Source organism: Chlamydotis macqueenii, chromosome 13, assembly GCF_036417535.1.
Source record: "Chlamydotis macqueenii isolate bChlMac1 chromosome 13, bChlMac1.mat, whole genome shotgun sequence".
NCBI classification, from domain to species: Eukaryota; Metazoa; Chordata; class Aves; order Otidiformes; family Otididae; genus Chlamydotis; species Chlamydotis macqueenii.
In genome coordinates this window covers 6,409,173-6,432,302 of record NC_141568.1, presented here as the reverse complement: position 1 = coordinate 6,432,302, position 23,130 = coordinate 6,409,173, and the positions used below count along the sequence as shown (strand labels likewise).

Sequence of the window (23,130 nt, the reverse complement as noted above, 5' to 3'; positions counted from 1 at the left end):
TCCATTTCCCAATGAACACTTGCGCACACTCAGCCCCTTGGTATTAGTTGGTTACTCGTCACGTGCTGTCAGTGGGATTGGCTTTATCTGATCTAAAACGGGGATTATGAAGAAAGTGAAAATTCAGGTTTAGGAATATGTATAGTGACAGGGGAAAGGCTCTGAGATACATGTACTTCATTGAAGGACACCACTATAATGGGGCTTTAGCAACACGACCTTGGAGCAAGGAGGGAGTCTGATGTTGTGTGTTTGTGTTCACATACATTGACCGTACAATTTTAAAGCACAAAGATGTCCCTTTGAGGTCACCGAGAAGAGCAGTCTTACCACGAATGACTCGGTGGTAGCAAGTCTGGTCTGCAATACCATCCTTGTCTGCCCTGAACCTGTCATTTCGTAGAGACCATGAATTTGTTTGTGGAGAATAGAGATGTCACAGCTCCAGGTGACTGAAGGTGGTATTTTGTCTGTGAGAATGATGGGGCCCAGGCGCTGCACACCTTTAATCTTGTATCTTTCCTGTGAAGCCTCTGTAATTCATAACACAGTCACGTTATTCAGGAATGTTTCCTTAGCCGGATTTTATCTCTGAGAGCTTAAGTCGAGGGATTTTCAAACAGTCACTTGATTTATGTATGCGAATGTGTAGCTCAAAAGAGGAGTTTATTTTACAACCTCTTTAGTAATACACACCAGAAGACTCCGAGTAATTATAACTCACCTAATGTTCTCTTTCTTCTGTTCTGTACCTTTCCATTCTGTATAGGCATGAGTGGATTTCTCGTCATTTTAGCAGTTAGGTAAAGTTGCATGGTGGGGAAGGTGACTGATGCTTCCATCTTTGGTTTTGTTCTATGGTTCTGGTGGTTTATTGTCACTGTACTATAAAAGATTATTTCAGTTCTCAAACTTCTGTCCTCAGTTTCACTTGCTATGTATTTGTATGTTCATTGCTGTGTGAACCATTTTTGTGTGAATAGATTCAAATTGCGCACTGGTAAAAACATAAGTCCTAACCCATTATTTTTTCAAAGTTTGAAGACATAACTTTTAAAAAGTCAAATGTCGTCTGGACTTAGTCCACCGCTAATCTTCGAATGAGTGAAATATTGTGTTGTCTTTTTAATACTGGGACTAGCTGGCTGAATGTTCAACCGCAGTTGCTTTTTGATGTTTTGATTCCTATTGAAATGGTCCTTTTAATGTCATCTTTAATTCAATCAGATAATGTCATCAAAATAGCACTTGCTCTATTACTGCAAATTCACTGCATTATTAGCTAGTGTAACCAGACAAAAAAGATAGTATGAACCCCTATGGAAATATATGCTTCCAGTAAAAATGGATACAGTTCATAGAAGCTCTAGATTTAATTTGCAGTTTCAAAGCACTCTCTATGGAAAGATTTTATGATTCTGAAATAATTTAAAAACACGTTTTGATAGAACCTATAGCACCCACCAACTTATTCTGATTTTCCAAGTTATCATTCCTTCACAGAGTTGTAAAGTAGAACAAGACATTTAACACAGTCTCAGAAATAATCTCTTAAGTCTACCTTCCTTTAAATGGGTGGGACTTGTTTGAATGTTTGTATCCATTAATTAAAATTCATTGTTTCTAGAACAGGTTGCGTTATAATTTGATGCCATTTTATTTTTTATCTTAGAGGGAACTTGACACAAAGCTTGCTGGTTTGTAACATATTTAAGACAGATATCCCTATATCTGTGACTATTTGACAGTCCCCTCTTGTGAGCTGTGCTGACAGCCTGAACTTCCATCATTGCCAGTATTCTGCTTTCTAGTTCATTCGCATCAAAATCTTAGGATTTTTTTTCCTGTTTAAGTAATATGAATTCTTCCTTGTAAAATAATCCATTGCTGATGCAGGAATGTTTTGTACAGTATACTTTCTGTCATTCCTGACCAGAAATCATCTCTGATATCTCAAAGAACTCGGAATTCCTGAAATGAGATGTGGCTCTGCTGAGTTTATTGTCAGTTAGCAAAACTGGGGAACACAGAAGGGAACAGCCACTGGGGGTAATCACTGTTGCTTAGGAAGGAATGGAAAACTGGTTTGCATTTGATAGGAACAAACTTTTTTAAAGTACATATTCAAGTGATGATGTCCGAAAGGCTGCTTCATGTTGTTACATGTTTATGCAATTATTGTTTAGTTTGTACTTGAATACTACTAGAAGTGTAAAAATGCAACAAAAATGTATATGATTTTTTTTTAATCTCATCTGCAAGAGAAGATTATCAAAATCCACTAAAACAACATCCCACATCCCAGAAGATTTCTATCCCGTTTCTAAGTGTTCGAGAGGTTTAAGAAAGTACTTGAATGTTTGGCTTTCTGTTAGAACTTCACAATATTTGATGAGTATTTTTACTTTATTTTTTGTGTTTCTGCTTGTCTCCATAAGTTAGATGACTTTAGTTTTTAACTCAAGATTTTCTTCTCATCCTTTGAAATACTGAATCCTGAAAATAAACCCACTGTCTTTTATGGTCTACATCCTCTTAGCAAGGAATTCAAAGTCATAGGGATGTCTTTAGGGTTATGATGATCCATGGTAGTTACCTCTTGATGGCTCTACAGATGCTTTTTAATCTTTTCATCATGAGCTCAGAGGGAGCATGGATTTATATTTGGATTTAAGTGTCCCTGAAAAATAAGGCATAGTATGGGGAAGGGTAGGGTTTCTGAAATGAGAATAACCTTATTCTCAGTCATGCAAATGTGGGTATTGTCAGCTTGAGCATTCAATAGTCTCAACTTCCACCTCTGAACACACAGAGAAGGATTCTGTAAAAACGGTCACCGAAAACACAAAAAAGCATTTCTCAGGAACTGAAGATCATGCATACATACAATGACATGAACCTGATCACAATGGCAAGTTGGTATAAACTTGGTGTTATATGTCAAGAAAAGGAATAAATATCTGGGGTTTGATGGTTAGTAACAGTTATGGATCCCTCTGCAGTGCAAATCTTATTTTCACCTGATCGCGTTCAGACCGATACTGATTTAGTCCATTTTCTACATGTTATGACATTCTAGTACACACTAAAACGAAGAAAAACCACAAACATAAAGTCTGCACATTACATATTGACCAAATATGTGCTTAAATATGCTTATTTATGAAAAAAGAGCGCATTTCTTTTTGTCCCGTGCCAAAATTTGCTTTCTGAAGTTAGTAGTCCAGATTAGCATATAAATGACTGGCATATAATTTTTTCCCCTCTCTGTTCTTCTCTCTCTTTCTTTAATATGTTATTGCTTTAAAAATTAAAATTTTTATTTCTTGATTCCTCTGTGTGGTGGTGAACTTCACTGTTCTACACTTGCATAACCGAACCAGAAAATTGCATAAATTCAAATGTAGCTTGAATATAGTCCTGTTAGCATCAAGCAGTCAGTTGGAGAAGTCATACCCTTCAAGCTGCACACATAGCTACTCAGTTTGTTGACTTTGGGTTTATGTGGCTGCACTTTCTTTACGTGTCCTTTTATATATTGTAGCCTTTTGTTCATGTAGATTCTTGCAAGCTTATTGATTGATTATTTTATTCTCTTGTGGGTGAACAGTAGCGGTTTTGCTGATAGCATTTGCCAGAAAAATATGGTTTACTTTAGGTGTCTTTTAGGAAAAGTTGATCTAATTTACTCTTTGCAGCCAATAAATTCTAGGGAGTGGAAGCATTATATTTCTTTGTTCCATTTTCAGTGTATAAATAGAACCAAAAATATACTGCACACTTAGTATTTGGGTGTTTCATCAAGTACAAATACACTTTTCTGGCATATTTAATAACTTAAAATTATATGATTCAATATAATGAAACTCCTATCGCACAATGTCTGAAACCTGTAACATAACTCACTTCATCTTTTCAACTCCAATGCTTTAGTTTATCAGAAAGGAAATGAGGGAAAACTGGAAGTTCATAACAAGCAGCATTTGCTTATTACTGTATCAGTACAAATATACCAGAATTTTTTTTAAGCAGCTGGTGCAAAGGGGAAAAAAAAAAAAAAATTAAAAAAAAAATCCCTGAGTGTGCAGAGAGGATCCAAGCCATTTTACTGTCCTTGCTTGGGTAAGAGAAGTCGTTTCTTTATTTAACTATTATTTCTCTTTTCCAAATAAATATGAGCTGCTTCTAAATAGGATGATGATAGCAGGTGGTCTCTCAAGCAGAAATTATTTCCAAGCTGACAAGTATACTGAGCACAGTATAACTACATGTATTTCAGGAAAACATCATGCATGTCTGTTTAAGGATTCATTAACATGGTATAGATTAAACCCATTGAAGATGGCACAGATTGTTTCATTTTATTACATTCAATTGGATTGGATGTGTGCCATTTGCAAAGAGCAATATTACCACAAAAAAAAAAGAAGTCTGGCACATTTGTCACATAATATTCCCCTATTGAGAATGAACAGTTTCTGAACATCAAAAGGTAAAAAAAAAAAAAAAAAAAAAAAAAAAAAATCTGTTTTCCGCTCACCCTCTGCTGTATTAGCTGGAAGGAAATATGACTGCACATGTCTTGTTATAAAGTATTTGAGTAGCACATTTTCTGAGCCTGAAGTCATCTCATTTAGTCTAATAGGGAGACCTTTGTATTCTTCATGATGCCAGGATTCAAGTTCATCAACCTGCTGACATGCTGCTTCTCCCGGATCCCAGAGCTCATCCAATGCGCACTGTCGCCCTCCCGTCCCCCAGAGCCCTGTGTGGGATCAGGGATCAGGCACGGGAGGTGTCCCCAGGAAAGGGGAAGCTCAGGGGAGCCACAGAGGCAGTCCCTCTCCCAGCTGGGGGGAAACAACTGCTGTTAAAGGGAGGGTGGTGGGTGGTCAGACAAAGAGTGAGATTTCAATTCATATAATGTTGCTGTTTATAATGTGAATGCTTTAGGTATCTGGTTAAAGTCTAGTGTTTGAAGGGAATGGGAGCCTTCCCAAGGCAGGGCTTATAAAGCTTTATCTGTGACACGAGTGCTGCAGATTGGGAAGATGTCTTAATCGGCTATCGCTCGTGTCCTTAGCAGCAAAACTCAAAAAAAAAAAAAATACATGGGAAATAGTGACATAACTGATGAAAAAAGAGGCAGGTGTCTGTATATATTCTAAATATACATATTGTAAATACTCCTTTTCATTCAATATCCTTTAAAAGTCCTTGTAGTGTGTGTCTGGGGGGGGAACCGAACGAAAGCAAATTTGCTGTCATTGGCTTGTATCTAAACGTTCCATTTAAAATTAAATGGTAACAGAGTTGCTGCATATCGCAAGTTGTATATTCTATTTCTGCTGCAGGATCCATTTTAAGTGTATTTTTACACCATCCCTTTTGGATTAATCTACATTATTTTTCAGGAATTCAGGCTTACACACATTTATGCTTTATTATTATTATTTGTTGTGTTGGTTTATTTCACATTGTGATTCTTGGGGGGATTTAATTTTATTTACTGGGAAATTTAGAACAGGATCATTTAATAAATCTTTTCTCTGAACTTAAGTCTAGTAGTCAGCATGGAGTAGCTTTTGTTTTTTCATCAGTGGAGGTTGCTAATTCTGCAACTAAATAATTGACAAAATACGTAGGTAGGATGTGAAGTATTTGATTCATAGTGTACCTTCAGTGAGATGCACTGAAGAGTTAATTTATTTTATTTTACTTTTTTATTTTTTTGTTGGTGCAGTTGGGACTCAGCTGTTGTTTCCTCTGGGATTAAACAGCTGTCAGCATTGTTAATGACATCAAATTCATGCATTAAAATTCTCTCATTCCTCTCCGTATAAAATGTGGATGTGGAAAGCACTGCCATATCCCCCTTTGTGAAGGAATGAAAATCCAAGGAAAGATAACAGCACTTATTACAAAACCACAGACCGGAGCTTCTGTTGATGGAATCTCGTAATGAGTAATTAAGCTACTTTGCAGAAGTCAGCGCTGTCACATTTGCAATTGGGTATTTCCATTCTCCTGTGGATACAGCTGGAAAAAGACTCCTAAGGTGATAAAAAAAGAAAAATACAATTGTTCTAGAAATACCATCTTCATGAAGCTTGGAGATTTCATTGCAAAAGTGACTGTGAAAAATTAGCCTGCAGAAATAACCTATCTGGTATAAAAGACATTCCTTTAAAACATGCATAACTTATGTCCTCTGATAAATAAAAACCAATGTGTTTTTATTATCCTGCAGTCTAACAAGGATATGATAATGACAGGTTTATTTCTGGGATAGGGGTGTTGGCTTTTTTTTTTCTGAGCCTTTTACTCTATAAATGAAAGTTTTCAACTCTTGAGTGTTCAGTTCTGTAGTTCTGAAAATATGCTATGGGAAGCTTGCAGTCTTTTGAGGGGAAATTATCATTTTAGGGGAGGAAAGGATTAATACAGATTTTCTTGCTGTAAAGTTCAAAACACTATTCATGCTTTTAAACCAATATATAATTCTTATGCCCCTAAGAACTCAAATTATTAAAAATAGTCCTGAATTTTTGCTAGTTTAAATGCCCCTATTCTCTTTTTAGTTCTTTTCTATGTTTTTTTATGGTTTGTTAAGCAATTAACTTACTCTTAACTTTCTTCTTTCAAGTAGCTTTGTTTTTTTTTAGAGGCAAAAAAAAATTAAGCAGCAAGCATAGTTTTCTGTGAATGTCTTTATCCTATTTCCAAGTTGTAATTTTTGTGCTGAAGTACCCTAGTTTTTTAATATCCCCATACATCAGCTGTTACAGCGAAATCAAATTAAATTAAGCCCAATGAAGAAACCAGCCTGCTAACAAAATGAATTGTTAAAGTAGTAGTTTATTGAATTCAGTAAAATGCACTGAAATATATAGGAATAAAATAGTTAATTGAATAACCAGCTTCCAGATCAGATGGTGAAATATGAGTATCTGATGAGTCAAATTATTATGTGTTAACTGAATAATATCTGGATTCTCTAAAACATGCTATGCCTTCTTAGAAACTATTTCTGTCAAAAACTTACGAGTTTATTTTTTCAAGGCCATGTACTTTGAAAAAAACCCTCCAGTTTATTAGCAGAGCCATGGATGGAGATGAAGGCACAATTTATTTTGATTTGTTGAAACATTAACAATGTACTAAGCACCCCACTGTATGAAATAATAGACATGAATGTGGTCGCTATTATAAGACAGCTTTGTTTAACGTCCTACTTTTCAGTGAGATCCCTACATGACTCCCAAATCCAGTCAAGTGTTACGCTGGTGGTGTCAAGTGTCTTTTCGTAGTTAATTTAATCATGGTTGGCCCAGAAACAGACCTGTGGAGCTCTGTAGTGGTAATTTATTTGTCCTTCTTTATAGTTACTGAAAATGTGCCCTTCTGGAACTAATGCTCACTAGTTCTATCATTAATGTGTAGTAATACCTTGTAAAAATATTCTTCTGTTAGCTTATATTTTCAGAAGTGGAAAAAAATTAAATAAATGGCAAAAGTACTCCTATGTTTACATGAACTATAAGCAGGCCTGCAGGTTTTGAAGTTCAAGGAAATGAAGGCTTGTGCCACTAGCTGCAAGTGCCATTCGGTCCTTTGTATCGTTATCTTCTTTGAAAATGAAGGGCTTGAAGGGATGCTCTGGGAATGGTGACAGAAAGTAGTGCTTTAATTCTGGGAGCACACAGCTGATCCTTCCTTCTATCAGGAATGCTCTCACTCTGGATCTGTCGGTGTCATCTTTTTAAAATCCTGGATGAATAAAGACAAGAAAGTCCAGGGGTTGATAGGGTGTGGTAGGAGAATTTGACAGTAACATCTACAACCAAGAAGCCATAAAGGGTTGTAACCCAGGGGGTGAAGAAGAGGTTATGAGTGTTTTCTTTCTCCATCGCAGTTGAAGGTGTTCTCTGCCTAACTTTTACTATCTCTGAAAATTGCCAGTTATAAAAAGTACTGTCAGCACAGTGGGGATGCAGTCCTGATCTAAGCAGTTGGGTGGAGGAAGCTGCTTGTGGATGTTGTGATGCAAACACACTGTGTGATACAGGAGCGCAAGCCCATGCTGGCCAGTGCTAATAGGGATGCTGATGGACTCCACCATTCGGTTTACCCCTTACGAGAATTTTAGATTATGATGAAAATTTTTTGTAAGCTAGCATCCTTCCTTGAATAGCTCAAGTCCTTCTGAGATTAACTCTTTTCCATGATTCAGAAAAGACCAAAAGCTCTACAAATAATTTGATTTCTTTATAGTCTTGGAAGGAGGAGGGAGAAAAGAAAGGCAGGTATGTCATAATTGTCTAAATTGGTGAAACATGTCAAACTTAAGGAAATTCTGAATAGCTATTTGCTTCGGCAGTAAAAAGACCTAGAACCCATTCTACTATGTAGAAAAGTAAAACATTAGTTTTACCTGTAGGCTTCACGGTATATATGTGATGAGACAGCCTAAACCTTTTTTGAGTTGTTGACTTGGAGCCACGGAGGGGCAAAATGAGTAATTTGGGGTTTGTATTCGATGTCAGGTCTAGGAAAATAATTTCCAAATGCTTTCACATCCAGTCACCAAGCCCACAGGAAAATCCAGTCTCTAAGAATTGCACTTCATCAGACATGCCCTATTAATTAGAGGAATAAGTCTAGGAGAAAAATATTCACCAATAGTTGAATAACTGTCAATTATTTTTCCCTCATACTTAGCAAGAACATTCCTATGCGTGGGAGCATGCCCAATTCAAGTGTATGTCTTTCTTCTTGGTGGATAATATAGTAGTTGCAAATCTTTCATTATCTCAAAGACCTGCATTACTCTGAAAGATGTATATTTAAAAAGATGCTGGCAGTAACTGCTGCTGACAACCAGGCCTATTTGAAATAGACTCCCTCTGTGGCACTGTGTAGGAAAGGCTCCGTACATTGATCTATGGATTTTTCATTTGCTTTCAAATAGTCCGACTTGTGTGTCTGCAAAGAGCGAATAAGCAAAGTTTGAATCAGTTTGACTTTGGAAGCATGATTCTGAGCAATTACCTTGGGAAAATACACCTCCTTTTGACTAAATAGATCTGTCAGAAAGAGCCGGAGTACAGTTTGCCGCTGCCGAAATACACGTGTGCGCTGGTAAACCGGACCCAGCCAATTAAACATCAAAATGTTGGCTGCATTCAGTTCACAGGAAGACTTATGTAAGTTCATTTTCATAGTGTGCGTCTGCGTATGTGTCTTTAGACTTTAACTGACAGATTCCCACCGTGAATAGACTGGGGAGTTATCAATTATATGGTTAGCTGTGCGCTGCAATTGTATGCTCTGTGGCTTTCTGACAGAAGCAGGCAGAAAGCGAGAGAAGTGGAATAATTTGGGTTCAGCAAGGCTGTTAATATTTCAGTCTAGGAACCTAAAATCATTGTGAAAAGATGGAGAAAATGGTCATTTAAGCCTGACCGCTGCAATTTCTTCTGTTAAGAGCACGTGAAATGCTAATGACAGTTTCACCCCAAAGTAGGAACCGCAGTGTATTGAGATTGGGTATTTGGGAATTCAATCATTTGTAGCTATTACTAATTTAGATCATTCACCTCTAAGAGCACTGAATAACTTTTATCTAATTACCTCAAAGTACTTTACACAGCAGTGAGTAGTATATACAAATCCATGTGATTTGTTAGAAAATAGCTGCTGTGTCCGCTTTTTAAATCATGTGCATGCTTCACGCGCAGCCTTGAGTTGTTACGTGTGAGTCTGAGTGACTTTTATTGCTGCTGTTTTCTGTCCTCGTGTATGTCAATTTGGAGGACGTTTATGTTCATTAAATGTTTGCAATTTCCACAGCAGTGTGTAATGTACTACTGCTTCCCAGCCATCACCGATGTGTTACTTTGCTCCTGACAAGGAACCCATGTCTGGTCTTGTCAGGATGGCCGTCAAAGCCATTACACTTGTTAAGCAAACTAGGCAAGAACCTAAAGCACCAGTTTCTGGGGGATGGTTTTTCTATCTGTCACATAATCTTTCCTCTCACTGTGGGCAATTCTTAGAATTCAGGAAAAATACCAATAAGCCAAGTATGTAGCGGACTGCAGCCACTCAAAAATGTAACGCAAAGGTTTGGAACATGATCACGATGGATCCCCTTTGCACAGTGCCCTGTCTTCAGTCGGGTCCCTCTTGAAGTGCTTTCAAACCCCTTGTTGTTATACACTGCAGTTTGGTACTGTAGATGCACTTGTGGACATTCATGAATGGATCCATTTCTGTTTTCTGCTTATTTTTTTTATAGCTTTTTTTTGCTATCTGTTTGTTTTTTAGCTGAAAGCAAAATCAGCCTAGCTATCCAAGTTCTTCTACAGGTTAAGCAGGTTCCAAGATTTCCAGGAATTCTGCTGTACTTGTTTTCTAGAGCACTGTATGCCAGTGTGCGTGTCAGCAATAAACAGACTGCAGCTTCAGCCTGCTTAAAACGCAGTTGTGTCATTGGATAGCTGTAGTTTTAGTACTATAACAGAAAGCTGTTTATTTTAAATATGAAATCAATGCTTTCATCTGAAACTAGGTATCAATGTATTTCTCCTGCAGATCATGGTAGAAGGACTCCCATGTCTGAAGGGCCTGAATCAGCCACTAATATTTGGCTCCTGAAATGAAAACCCGTCATTACTCTGAAGATCTGCTCTCGTGGTGTTATTCTTATTTGGAACTTAAAATTCCTGGGAATCTTGTAGAATTTTTGGCCATTGGACTTAAAGCTATTCCTAAATTGTCCCTGACCTCATATGGCTCTAGACACTTATTCTTCTACCGGTTTCTGATTTTAATATTCAAAAAAGAGCAGCAGGTTTCCATTTTTCTGAGTTCATTTCACAACATCTCTTTGTAATGTTGCACAGTCTTCCCGGAGTGAGCCTGATTGTGCAAAATACTAAAAGGAGCATTATGTGCCATCTAATAACAGTACGTACGAAAACTACATAAGCACATAGGAGGAGAACATCTAAAGCCAGGTCTTAACACACAAAAATCTATCAAAGTATTGGGCCCTAGTGATTCAGCCCTAGCAGCAAATTGGAGGTGAACCAGAGAAAGTGCAGTTGTCAAGATTTAGGTGGCAGATCTGTGTTCTTATTCCAAGGTGCTCTTCTCTGTCAATTATATATTTAGATTATGTTTTTCTGGCACTTTTGAACGTATTATTAGATATTTGGCTGCTAGCCTTTTCTGGAACTTTTTGTTTGGTCCCCCCACCCCACCGCTGAGGAATGTGACAGAAGGTCACCCAGCATCTTTTCTCCAGCTTATTGATGTGCAAAGGGAAAAACTAAGTGGAAGAGGCTCAAGTTGCAGGATAGCCTGAGAAACATGTCATCTTATGCGCCCGTCTTAGGGAAATAGAGCTCAGTATCATAATTATAAGAGCTGGAGTGTTAATGGACTCTCTTAAAAATTCTTTCAGGTTTTCAGTCCTTCACATCACTTAGCAGTATTTAGGATCCCCTACTCTTTTGGGGAATCTCAAAGCTTCTGTAACCTCTACAACTCACAACTGATAGCGAGAGCAGGGGGGGAAATAAGTCTTTGGCTTCATAGCCCTCCATCTGGAGACCCACAAATAGGCTGGATTTACCACAGCAACTCACATATATTTAATTTTTAGTTTATGACCTTTTAGTTTATGACCTGTTTTTCAGTTTTAGACCTTTCCTTTCAGTAAGAGACACATCTCCTGAGAGTCACCCAATGAACGGCTTGCTCACTGCCCATTTGCTCATGATTTCTTCCTCTCCTCCCCCCCTTCCTAATTTTTTAATATAAATGCACATTTTTTCCCTCCTTTTGGGGCAGAAATGTAACTTTTGTAGGAGAGCGATGTGTGTTCAAATGACACATTTTCCAGGCATTACGTTTGATAATTTCCCAGAGATACCAGAGTTACCTCCTCGCAATGAGTTAACGCGACAAAGGAGAAAGGGTTTGTTTGCAGGAAGCGGAGGATAACGGCGCCTAAACTTTACTATTGGTGGCGGCGGAGGGGGCGAACGGGAGGCATGGAAAATTGCTTTTTATAATTAAAAAGGGAATCTCAGATGTTTTATATCTTGAATATTTACAATAAAACCTTCAAGTGCTTGTCAAGAGGGTAATGTGTCATTAGCAGGAGCCTTTGCCTCTCTTCTCCTCTCGGACATGACAGTGCAGCAGGATAAGAGAAGAGTAATTATAGTTCAGCAGGGCTGCCAGGTGTGATAAATGAGTAATCAGCACACAGGAGCCCCGGTCCTCAAAGGAGAGGACTATTACAGTGTTATCAGCTGCAGGCCCGGGTGTACGGCGGCCTCGCGCTGAGACCGAGACAGGGCCCTGGGCTGCTCAATGCAGCTCCCTGCCTGCCAGACCTTCACCAGCTTCCAGTTCGTCACCCGTTCCTTTGTGCGGCTGCCACGGGCAGGGGAGGGTGGCGGGGAGGAAGGAATAAAAGGAAAAAGCAGTGCTGCTTGCGTTTGCCTTTTGCTAATATTTACATAAAACATTGCCTCACTCTCCAGGTGAGAAGGTGCATTTGTGCCTTTATGGCTTTCCATGACAAGATGTTGCAAAAAGCCAGGCTCCTGTCTACGCGTTTTTGTTTTTTTGGTTTTTTTTTTTTTATTCCCCTTCCCACAGCTTTGACCTCTGTGCGTGTGTGCGTGCCAGTGCCTGTCTGCTTCTTTCTTCTGCTGCACCTTCCAATTCGGCTTGGCTGCACCAGGGCAGAGCTTTCTCTCGCAAACTTGGAGATAATCAGCTTCCTGGTGATGCCAAAGTCTCATTAATGTTGGATCACATCTGCTAAACTGCAGCCCGAACCATTTCCTCGTTGCGCTGCCGCTCAGAGCGTTCTGGGGACGTGATTCATCTATTTATTATTGCTTGGAGTAGTTGCATATTGGAATTGAGTAAACCGTTTGATTAAAATTAATCAAAACCCAATTCAACCAATCAGTGCAACATTGATCCTCTACTTATTTATTTCCTTCCCAGTTCAGTGCTACCAATGGCAGCACTGGAATAGAAACATTTAAAATAATTCTTGTGAAAAAAAAAGAAGATGCTCTGCCTATAATAAATTGTTATTAAGGAAAAGGACATAAAGTGCCTTGGAAAAACCAGAGGGCCAACACTTTTGATGCAAGGTTATTTTTACAATACTTGCATTTTTATCGGTTGATGTATTTTAACTGGAGCCCTGACAATAGTCACAAAAAAAATTATTACTCCGGCATGAAGCTACTTATCTGACAAATGCAATGCGAATGGTCTTGTTCTTATCAATGAGATCAGATTTCAAAAAAAATGAATACGAGGAATGAGGCGTTGCTTTGTGAACAGATAACCTTGCAGGCATGAACTCACAAACCTGAATAAAAGGATGTCTCTATGAAATAATCTGTGCATAAGTGCAATCAGGTCAGACTGTAATAGACAGCGGGGGGTGGAATCAAAAGGGGGAAAAACTCATTTCATCACAGTTAATGGCAAGGAAAAGAAGGCAAGGAAGGACTTTCTTTGGAGCGGAGCTGTTGCGACAAAGACCAGGGCTTCAGCGTGTCATGCACCATTTGCTGTTGCACTAGCACTCTTTTCAAGAGCTGTGAAGCCATTATTGTAATGTGAAAAAAGTAGAAAGAAATACTCCCTCCTGGTCACTGGAAGGGCAAATGAGGTGTGGGCTTTTTTTTTTTTTTTCTTCTTCTTCCACTTTTTTTTTTTTTTTTCCCCCTACACTATTTGTGCAGGGAGGTTTCTAGATTCCCCCTGGTAAAGCTCCGCTGGGATGCAGGAAAGATCACAGTGCCCTTATAAACAACACTTCTTGGCACTGTTTACCTTCTTTTGTGACTTTGCTGCCTGCGAAGGAGGATAGGAGTATCAGAGGCCCAATTGCAACAAGAATGTTTACCCTGCTTTTGTCTTTCAAGAAGCAGAACCTTTAGAATATTCTCTAGCTAAAGTTTTACAGTGCATTTCTGTGGTTTGGGTTTTAAATTTAAAAAAAAAAAAAAGCTCAGTACATTCCTGTATGGTAAAGTTATCTAGTGGTGATAATAAATCCAATAGTCTGTGGATTTTGTGTGTGTTATTAAAGAGAGAAGAGAAAAGAATCCTTTGTTCATTGGCATAATGCAATCCTGTCTCTGAACAGTTCTAATTTGCAAACCAAGTACTTTGTAAATTGTGGAAACCTGCTTATAACTTGAAGGCTGAATAAAATGGGTCATCTTATAACTGAAAGATAAATATAGATGTAAAATAGTGCCACAAATGTCTTTTAAGCAAGGAAAAATAAATAAATAATAGGTTTCAGAACTGGCTCGTTCTTGTATAGTTTATGGGTAAAGCAAGATTACGCATACAGCCCTGCAGCCGATTCCCAGGACTGCTAAAGTGTGAAGAACAGGAGTGACATTCTTGTCTTCAATAAATCACTGTAAAAATGTTTATGAACCCTGCAATTTACTGTCTTTTAAATGCAAATTGAAAGGGGCATCGTCACAAGTGTAAAGGAGACCTGCCGTGGCCTAAAGGAATTATAAAATGTTGCAAAAGGCTTCTGAAATTGTGTGATCTTAAATGGTTCTATTTTAAAAAATGATTTCCCATTTATACTTCTGTGACAGCTTTGTTAATTTATTAAAGAGATTTCTCTGAATTGCAGAAAGGTGTTTATGAGCACTACGCTTCACAGAAGCTATTCACAGAGGCTTGCGAGGAGCTGCGGTTTCATTTGGCAGGCGCTGGAGTGAAGTTTGCTGTTCACGTACAAGTAGTGTGGAAGGCTGTGGGGGTTCGCAAATATATAGAGCAGTGATCTTGTCTGAGAAAATACTGGTAAAGTAGCAAAGATTTCCTGTCTGTTCCCAGCACCTCCGCATGGTCATCTGCTGTGGAATTCTTAAATGGCATCACTGAAAGTGACCCATTGCTGGATGGACGATTCAGCATCCCTCAGCTCACCATTAATGAAGTCCAAGTTAACTGAAGGCTGAACCATCTTTTCCATGCTGTAGCTATACTTTCTCCAGCTGAATGAGATAATTTCCACTTATATGTTTAGTGTTTTATCCAGAAAATATTTCTCTTTGTGGAGGCAGATTTAATGCCTATAAATTAAGCATTAGAAGAGGAGTTTTCATCACTTGGATGGGTTGCTTTCTTTTTTTGCTTCATTGATTGGTAAATTTTGAGGGTTGTATTTTGCTTTTTTTTTTTTTTTTTTTTAGATAAGAGCCATGATTTTCTGCATTTGGGAAATGTAATTGCCAACAAATTTAATTTTTTTAAAAATAAAATATTAGTTGAGACAGTATGGGATATGAATGTGTACAGTTGGAACCCTATAATTGTTTGCGTAGCTTAGAATACTCCACGGCATACTTCATCGCTTCTGTTTAATTTAATGGCATAAATAACCACGATGGGCTCAAATGATACGCTGTGTGTGAGGAGGCAGAGCGCAGAGTTTGCAAGTGTGTCGTCATTCACTGCCAGTTGATATTCCTCCTGATTTCCAAATATTTATTCTTCTTAAGAAAAAAAAGATGTGGGTATCTGATTTCTGGGCAAACTCATAAGTTGAATACGCTGCTTTGGTGCTGACTTAATATTTAGCTGTCAGAAATCGTTGGAGAACAGGCTCTTGGGTTCCAGAATCAGGGTAACATCAGCTTCTCAACATACCTGCGATGGAGGATCTTTGCAACCGAAACTGTGTCAATAAATAAATCTGGAGGGTGTGGGCATTTGCATGACTCCTCCCTTGGACAATAATACTGCTTGGCTCTATCACGTTGAAGACTTCCTAACCCCTAAATAGAGCAGTCATAGTTTACAACTCAATAGCACCCTGCGTGCATTGTTGCCAATTTTGTTGTCATGCAAAACCGCGGAAGCTCTGTACCTTTTCCAGCAGCCCCTGGATATCTCTTCTGTAACTGAGTTTAATACGTAGGTATTATTGCTTGACAGGATTAAAAATGTTGTAATACAGTGTTTTCAGAAAAATTAACTCCTCCCTGCAGTTAGAGCACTCCTGCATCGCCTCTTGTTTCAGACTTGCTTGTGTCACATGCCTACAGTGGTCAGAACCTTGGCGTCGGTTGGTCTGACCCAAATTGTCCCCTCTGTGTCCCTGTGACCACAGTACCTGCTTGTGTGTGTGTGAAGTTAAGGGGAGAAAGCTGTGAATGTGCAAAACATTGTGTATGAATTCAGGACCAGATCCTGATGTCTGGGTTTTGGAGAGGGCAGGAACATGTTTTGTTTTTTCAGTAATGTTCCATACTAATTTTTATCTGACAATATCAGCTCGTTGTTTAGAGCAGGCTTTGGAAGAGCTGAGCTAATCCCCAGGAAAATGGCTCATCTCTCCATCTTTGCATTGCTAATACACTCGTTATCAATGCCATCTTGGCAATAAATGTAGACATTTAGGAGCTGTACCATGTATCCATAATCTCACAAGCTTGAAACTTATGCAAAACCCTCAGAAATCACATCTATGTTCCTTCAACACCGGGAAGGATCAAAGGCTCACCTCTGCACAAAGACTCTCGGTAGCACTGAATCAAATGGCTCGTCACTGTCTGTACAACTGCAGGCACAATGGAGAGTCAAATGGCGGCCGTGATTCATTAACGAGGGAGCATTAACGCGGAGCAGTTAAATTCTCTCTCTAGGATAACACCTCATTTCTGCATTTTAAGTGAAAATAACCTATTCATCAGTGAAGAGGGAGGAATGACACACATCTGGTTACTGGAGGCAAGGGTGGGTGGTACGTTTGCCGTGCCACCCTTAGCCTTGGTGCGTTGTACTGCAGCGTGGGCCAATGGGAGTGTTTATCCACAGCAGACAAGTCAGATTTTCAGGTTAATAACATGCATGGGGCAAGGCAGAAGACTTTGCAATGTTAGTTCCTTGGTTAAGAGTAAATAGCTTGATACAGTGTCCCACTGCGAGAATGCAGAAAATTATTATTTTATAGATGGGATGCAAAATGGTTCCTTTGTTCATCTGTCCTAAAAATATACTTAATGATTGTGATCCAGATCTATCTAGCTAACATGGTTTATTTCAGAATATATTAGTGCAGTTTTATCAATACTCTCTGTGCTTCCAGGTGTGGAGGATCTAAGAAGTTAGGTCTGGCCTTGCTAGTCAGAAGATGCTCTAAATCACTTGTATGTGTTACTTGTGTCCCATATGTAAGACTAGTTCCTGCCTGAGCCCTGGCGATGAGCAGGGAGACTGGAGATCTGAAAACAACTCTTATGCCCAAAACCAAACAGAAGGAAGATTCAGAGCACAGGCTGTTTCCTCTTGTTCTTCCCCTAAGATGAGCAAAGGTTGCTAAAACAATGCTGATAATGAGGTGTGACCCTCCCATTACCCTCCACCTCTGCCCACAAACAATCTGCACTGAAAATCCCTGAACTCCACCCAAGGGGTTTGAACTTGGAAACCGTTAAACTTCTGAATATGATGTAGTTTCTGGAATTATTTGCTTCCTAGCCCTTATAGTTCTCTGATCTTTTAACGTGCAGTGGCACTCAGGCCCCAATACAGCGATCTGCCAGCACCAAGCCATCATCCCTTCCTCCTAGATTTCTGTTCCCTCTCCCTCTCCTGGCTGCCCACGGCTAGAAGCGAGCAGTCCCCAGTGCATTTATGGATGGGCTCTACTTAACCAATAACAAGCACTACACAAATGACACATGGACTATGAGGGAGAAGAGCAGCTGGTTGACTTGGGCTGGCTGGGGGCAGCCAAGGATTTAGGGACAGACTGTCCCCAATATCAGCATCAGTACGTGTTTGGATGGAAGGATCCAGAACACAGTCCTCACGTCAGTTGCTGTTTCAGAAAGATAGTTCCTGTTCTGGGCTCCTTACCAGGATAATGTATTTACTTAAGTTACCCCAGATCTTTGGGACCTAGCATTCAAGTTCTGTCCAAAATGGCCTTTGCCTTTTAAGGTGCTCAAGCTCATTTCTGCCTATGTAGGGTGAAACCATGCTTCTGTTTGCTTTCTGTGGACATTTATGAGTTCCTGGCGTTTGTCATAAGTATAGGGTTTTGCCCCTCTGTCCTTGGGCAGGAGTTTCCCTCCTGCTATAAATTTGCAGAGCACTATGTATCATTTCCCTCCTGGCTGCCACCCTGTACCTCAGAAGTGATTGTACTCCGGTGGGGAAGTGATTTGTATGTATATTTTTATAAAACACTTTGGGATCCTTGGGGAAGCAAGTTGTTATATAAATGTATTTCCCAGGGGAAAGCAGTGGAAATCTCATTACTTGGAACACACAGCATATTTAAAAGTAGGTTTGACAAAACACTAGAAAATAAAGGAAACAATCTTGAACTGGCATTGGGATGGTCTAAATGATCTAGCAGATATTTTCCATCTCTGAAGTTTGTCTCATGATTTTATTTAGTGCATTGGAAAAAGGGCATGAGGAATGCTAGAGCCATGCATATGTGAAATATCCTTCAGCAACACCGTGGCTTATTTTAATATAACCTTTAGCAAAACACTGTGGTTTGCTTACTCGCTGATTTATTTTAGGTCGTTCAAAATATTTCTATTAGTGATCTCTTTGAATTACTTTAGGTGGTGCAATGGATTTGTAGCAAAACACAGCATGTAACTTGAGTGTACTCTCTGCAGCCAGGTATTTGGTGCCAAGCAAAATTTGTACGTGTAGCTTCTGTTTTAAGCAATTATATGGTGTGTAATACACAGCAGAGAAATTAAGTAGAAGTACATTTTGCCCTAAGGGATTACTGTAGCTGTTGGATTTATTTTAAACAAGTTTTGCCCCTCATACAATAAGGTTCCTGTAATAAATCACTTATGTAATAATCTACAGTATATTAGCTAAAATAATAATAAAAAAAAATGTCAACCAAAAACGAATGGTAAAAGGTATGCTATAGCAAGGAGGCATACTTACATGTTTGGAGAAAAGTGGTTAAACAGTAGTGGGGATGTCTGACAAACAGAAGCCGTTCTGTAGCTGGACTCAACAGAATGACTTCACTGCAGTGAAGTGCTTATGTAATGAACTGCATGGCCATCACTGGAGAGTAACCAAACCCATCCATCTCAGCTGCTTCTCAGCTTACTTAAATGAATGGTAACCTTCTCTCTGAAGGGAAAAATGTAAAAATACACGAAGAACGTCTATGCAGAGATGTTATGAAATAAAACTAGTGTGGTCGTTAAAGATGAGCCATTTTTGAGCATGGAGGAAGGACAGTCTTCTGATACATCAGCATTCAGAAGTCAGCTATCAGTCTTCGGCCAAGTGATTCTAGCTCCTGTTTACTAGGGAAATAGGAAGTGTGCAGTGAATAGGAGTCTTACCTAATTGCCATATAAATTGGCCAAATGGTTTTCAAGACTCTTTATTTTTACGAAGTCTTGTTTTGACTGCTGTAGTTAAGATAGTTTTGTGTTCCTTTATATGATAGAATAAAATGACAGCTACACCCAATCAAGCTGCATTGCTGTGCAGTACGTCAGCTCCTTTCAACAGACCTCGTTTCCAGAATAACCCTTTCCCCCAGACGTTTGCTTTCCTTTGATTCCAGCAATGAGACCCAAAGGGATTTCATTCAGAATGCTTGTGACTTCCAGCTTTGTGAAGCCACAAAAAAGGCAGGAGTGGCAAATCTCAGAAACAACTAAATTGAAATGCAAATTCCAATTTATCGTTTGCAAACTCTTCAAGAACTTGTAGCAGACTTTTAAAGAATTAAATAGGTATGAGAACATGGTATTTTTCAGTAGTGCCTTTTGTACATCGAATAATTTCCTTCATGTTCATGAACTTCCGCTTTTTCCTGCTCTGTGTAGTTTCAATTCTGTTTACAGCCAGTATGCAGAGTGATAATTTGCCACTGAACCTCTTGCAGGGCATCAGCCTTGCTCACAGATAGGTTCTTCCTTGTCCCCTTGCCCTGTGTGGCCATTTATTGATGGTGAGATTAGCAAGTCTCTTAACTTCCTCTTTCACCCTTATTTTCTTACTTTAAAAAAACCCCCAGAAACACGTATTTAATATTGGTTAATACTTGCGCACCAGCATTTGTAAAACACTTCCAGATCTGTACTGGCAGAGTCCCACTGGTGCAGGATCAGCTGCCCGATTGTTACCATTTTTGTAATAGTTGGTGCTTCGTGTATGAAATAAAAATGGGCATACAGAATGGGATCAGCCTTTACAATTGATGCTTTAAAACTCTAAAACCTTCAGACTGGAGTTTGTTCCCGTGCTAACCGAGCACCTGGCAGTTCAGTCCTTCACATGACCAGTTGCTTCTCTGTGAGGAGTCTCTCTGCACAATTTCTCCTTCTGAATTCTCGGGTAGGCTTGCATTCGTTCCCACAGCCTTTGGGCCTCTACTTTTATCTCGGCCTCGCAATCCCTCTTGGCCTCCCATCCCCTTTGGGTCTCTGCTTTTTCACAAGCCTCCCGCACCCTCTCAGCCACCAAGCCCTGGCCAGCCTGTGCTTTCAGCCTCCCACACCCTCTCAGCCTCCAACCACTTTTTAGCCTCCCACCTCTTCTCAGCCTCTACTTTCAGCCTCCCACCACTGCTTGGCTCTACTCCTCTTCAGCCTCCCACCCATTTTCAGCCTTTACTCCCTCTCAGAGTCCCACACCCTCTCAGCCTCCCACCCCTGGCCAGCCTCTACTTTTGGCCTCACACCGCTTTTCGGCCTCTAATTTCCTTTCAGCCTCCCACCCCTTTTCAGCCTCTACGTTCCTTTCGGTCTCTCAACCCTTTTCAGCCTCCTACCCCTTTTTGGCCTCTACTTTCCAGTTGGCCTCCCACCCCTTTTTGGTTTCTACTTTTCTTTCGGCCTCCCACCCCTTTCAGCCTCCCACTCCTTTTTGGCCTCCCAACCCTTTTTGGCCTTTTCTTTTCTTCTTAACTAAAATGGTCTTGTCTGTGCAGAGCAGAGTTCTTGAAGCATGGCGTTACCCTGGATAAAAGGCAAAGTATTAATTTGACAGCTAAAAAAACCCCAGATAAAATTAATGAGCTGGCCTAAGCAGCTGCTCTGTCCAGTTGTTCTTCAGGAACGCTCTGCCCTGTGTTATGCGCTGAGTCCATCTCCCTCTCATCACCAGCTCCAGAAAACCTTGCAAAGTCTGGCACGCGAGAGTTGTACTATTCCCAACACATCAGAGGTGACACGGGAAGTTGACTGAACGGTTTATCTGGGCAGGAAGCAGACTGCTTCTATCTTCGTCCCTCCTCTGTTGCCTTTAAAAATGAAGAATAATATCTTAATAATATTTTGAAGTCATACGGTCTATTTCCAAAGGTGTGTTTCAAAGATCATAAAAATTTAAATAAAAACAAATGCATAACGCTAACATGTAACACTAGAGATTTTAAGACTTATTTCTCTATTCATGTAGCTTTTTTTCCTCTGATCTGTTTCATAATCTATGCTTTCCTATACCAAAGACTTTTTTTTTTTTTTTTTTTTTTTTTAGTGGGTGTGATCTATATCCCAGCCCATGCTGCATCGCAGGCCAAGTATTCCCTAACCCTCATTTGGTGTTTGCTCACATATTGCATGCTGAATCTGAAGCCCATTTTCAGATTTGTTTTTCTTTTAAATGCATAAAACCTGTTACGTCCATGCAATTAAATAATGAGAAGGAGAATGAAAACTCAGGATTACCCATTGTAGCCTTGCATGCTGCGTGATCACGTGTGCTAAATACAGTGCTGCAACTGGGTCACGCACTTTGGACCAATCATTCATGGCAGTGACATTTAATAAGGAAAGAGTGATTGTCATGAATAAACTCAGTGTGGATGTTAAATAAATGTCTCCAGCCCTCACACCCATTACCTCTATCGTGACTGTTTCACTTTTGTTAACTTTGCTTTTCAAGCTTACATTAGGGGTTCCTGTTGAAGTACTGGAGACTATTACGCTGTTAAATACTTCACAGAAAATGCTGTCTTTCTCTTTTGAAAGGGTGCTACCTGCTATAAGTAGGTATAGAAATTAAAAACAAACAAACGAACAAACAAACAAAAAAACCACCAAAAAAAAAAACGAACAAACCAAAAACACTTAAGAAAAGACATGCCTGGAAACTCTACTCAGCAAAGCCTTTGTTGGGATTGTTTCTTTAGTTTGATAATTAACACTTAAGTATTCTTAAACCTCTAGGGAGGTCTGCAGTCCTAGAAATTAGGTTGTTTTACACTGCTTTATTTTATTCACTCTCAGTGAAATTAGTGGTCGTGCAAGACGACAGCCTAACAGGTCTGAGCATTAAAGGTCTCACTTTTTCTCCCAAATCAGAGTTTAAGCAGGCTTAAGTGCAAGCCTTCTGCCTTGGCGTTTGGAGAACCCACACCCTGCACAGAGGAGGGACCCTCCTGGCTGTGCGAAGTTGTAACCTCTGTGCTCAAAGAGCATTGGTGTTTATAGTGATGAGTTTTGCAGTCCATGAAGAATTGCTTGGAGACCACCCATGTTGTAGACTTCCAGGTAGCTATTAGAAATGGGTTTAGTGACTACTGAGTTGACCGATAATTGAAGTTTTCTTTCATATTATTTGCTCTGCTGAGGCCGTTCAGTCCCTTTGATTTAACTCTTCTGGTACATTTGCCAATGAAGGCAACAATTGATAAAGAAACCTCTTTATCATCCAAATCTCTTAGAGGTGTATGGGTACTAATTTCAAGAAGAGAAAGCATTCACACGTTTGTAAACACTGCTTTGAAATGGGTCACCTCTACTCCAGAGCTAATTTCTAGCTGAAGTGTCATCAGAAGCTGTTTTTGAAGGAGTTTCCATTTTCAGCTCTGTTTTGGCTCATGCAGTATGGAAAACAAAGTGCAAATCCTCCTGATGCTGAAAGAAGATTCACAGTCCCCACAACTAAGGGGAGCTACTGTGAATGGAAGCATTCTTATTTTGTCTATGAGAACACCCTTTCCAATACTCAAACATCAATGTCCAACTTGTGAGCATTGAATAATGAACTGTGTTATGGGACTGGTACCAAAACAACTGGTAGATCCTACTTTAT

General features: G+C 39.5%; 1 protein-coding gene across 3 annotated transcripts in view; it reads left to right on the top strand.

Annotated features, from left to right (window-relative positions):
* Positions 1–23,130, top strand: part of WWOX (WW domain containing oxidoreductase) — a 524,293-nt gene that overhangs the window by 385,732 nt on the left and 115,431 nt on the right. For 2 of the 3 annotated variants that reach the window (XM_086757956.1, XM_086757954.1), the window contains one exon: positions 4,638–5,000. The exons of the other annotated variant lie outside the window; for it this stretch is intronic. In XM_086757956.1, coding sequence (XP_086614082.1) covers positions 4,638–4,874 — 237 coding nt within the window. In that variant the 3' untranslated portion in view covers positions 4,875–5,000. Of the gene's footprint in view, positions 1–4,637; positions 5,001–23,130 lie in introns of those variants that run through there. 3 annotated transcript variants of the gene reach the window in all.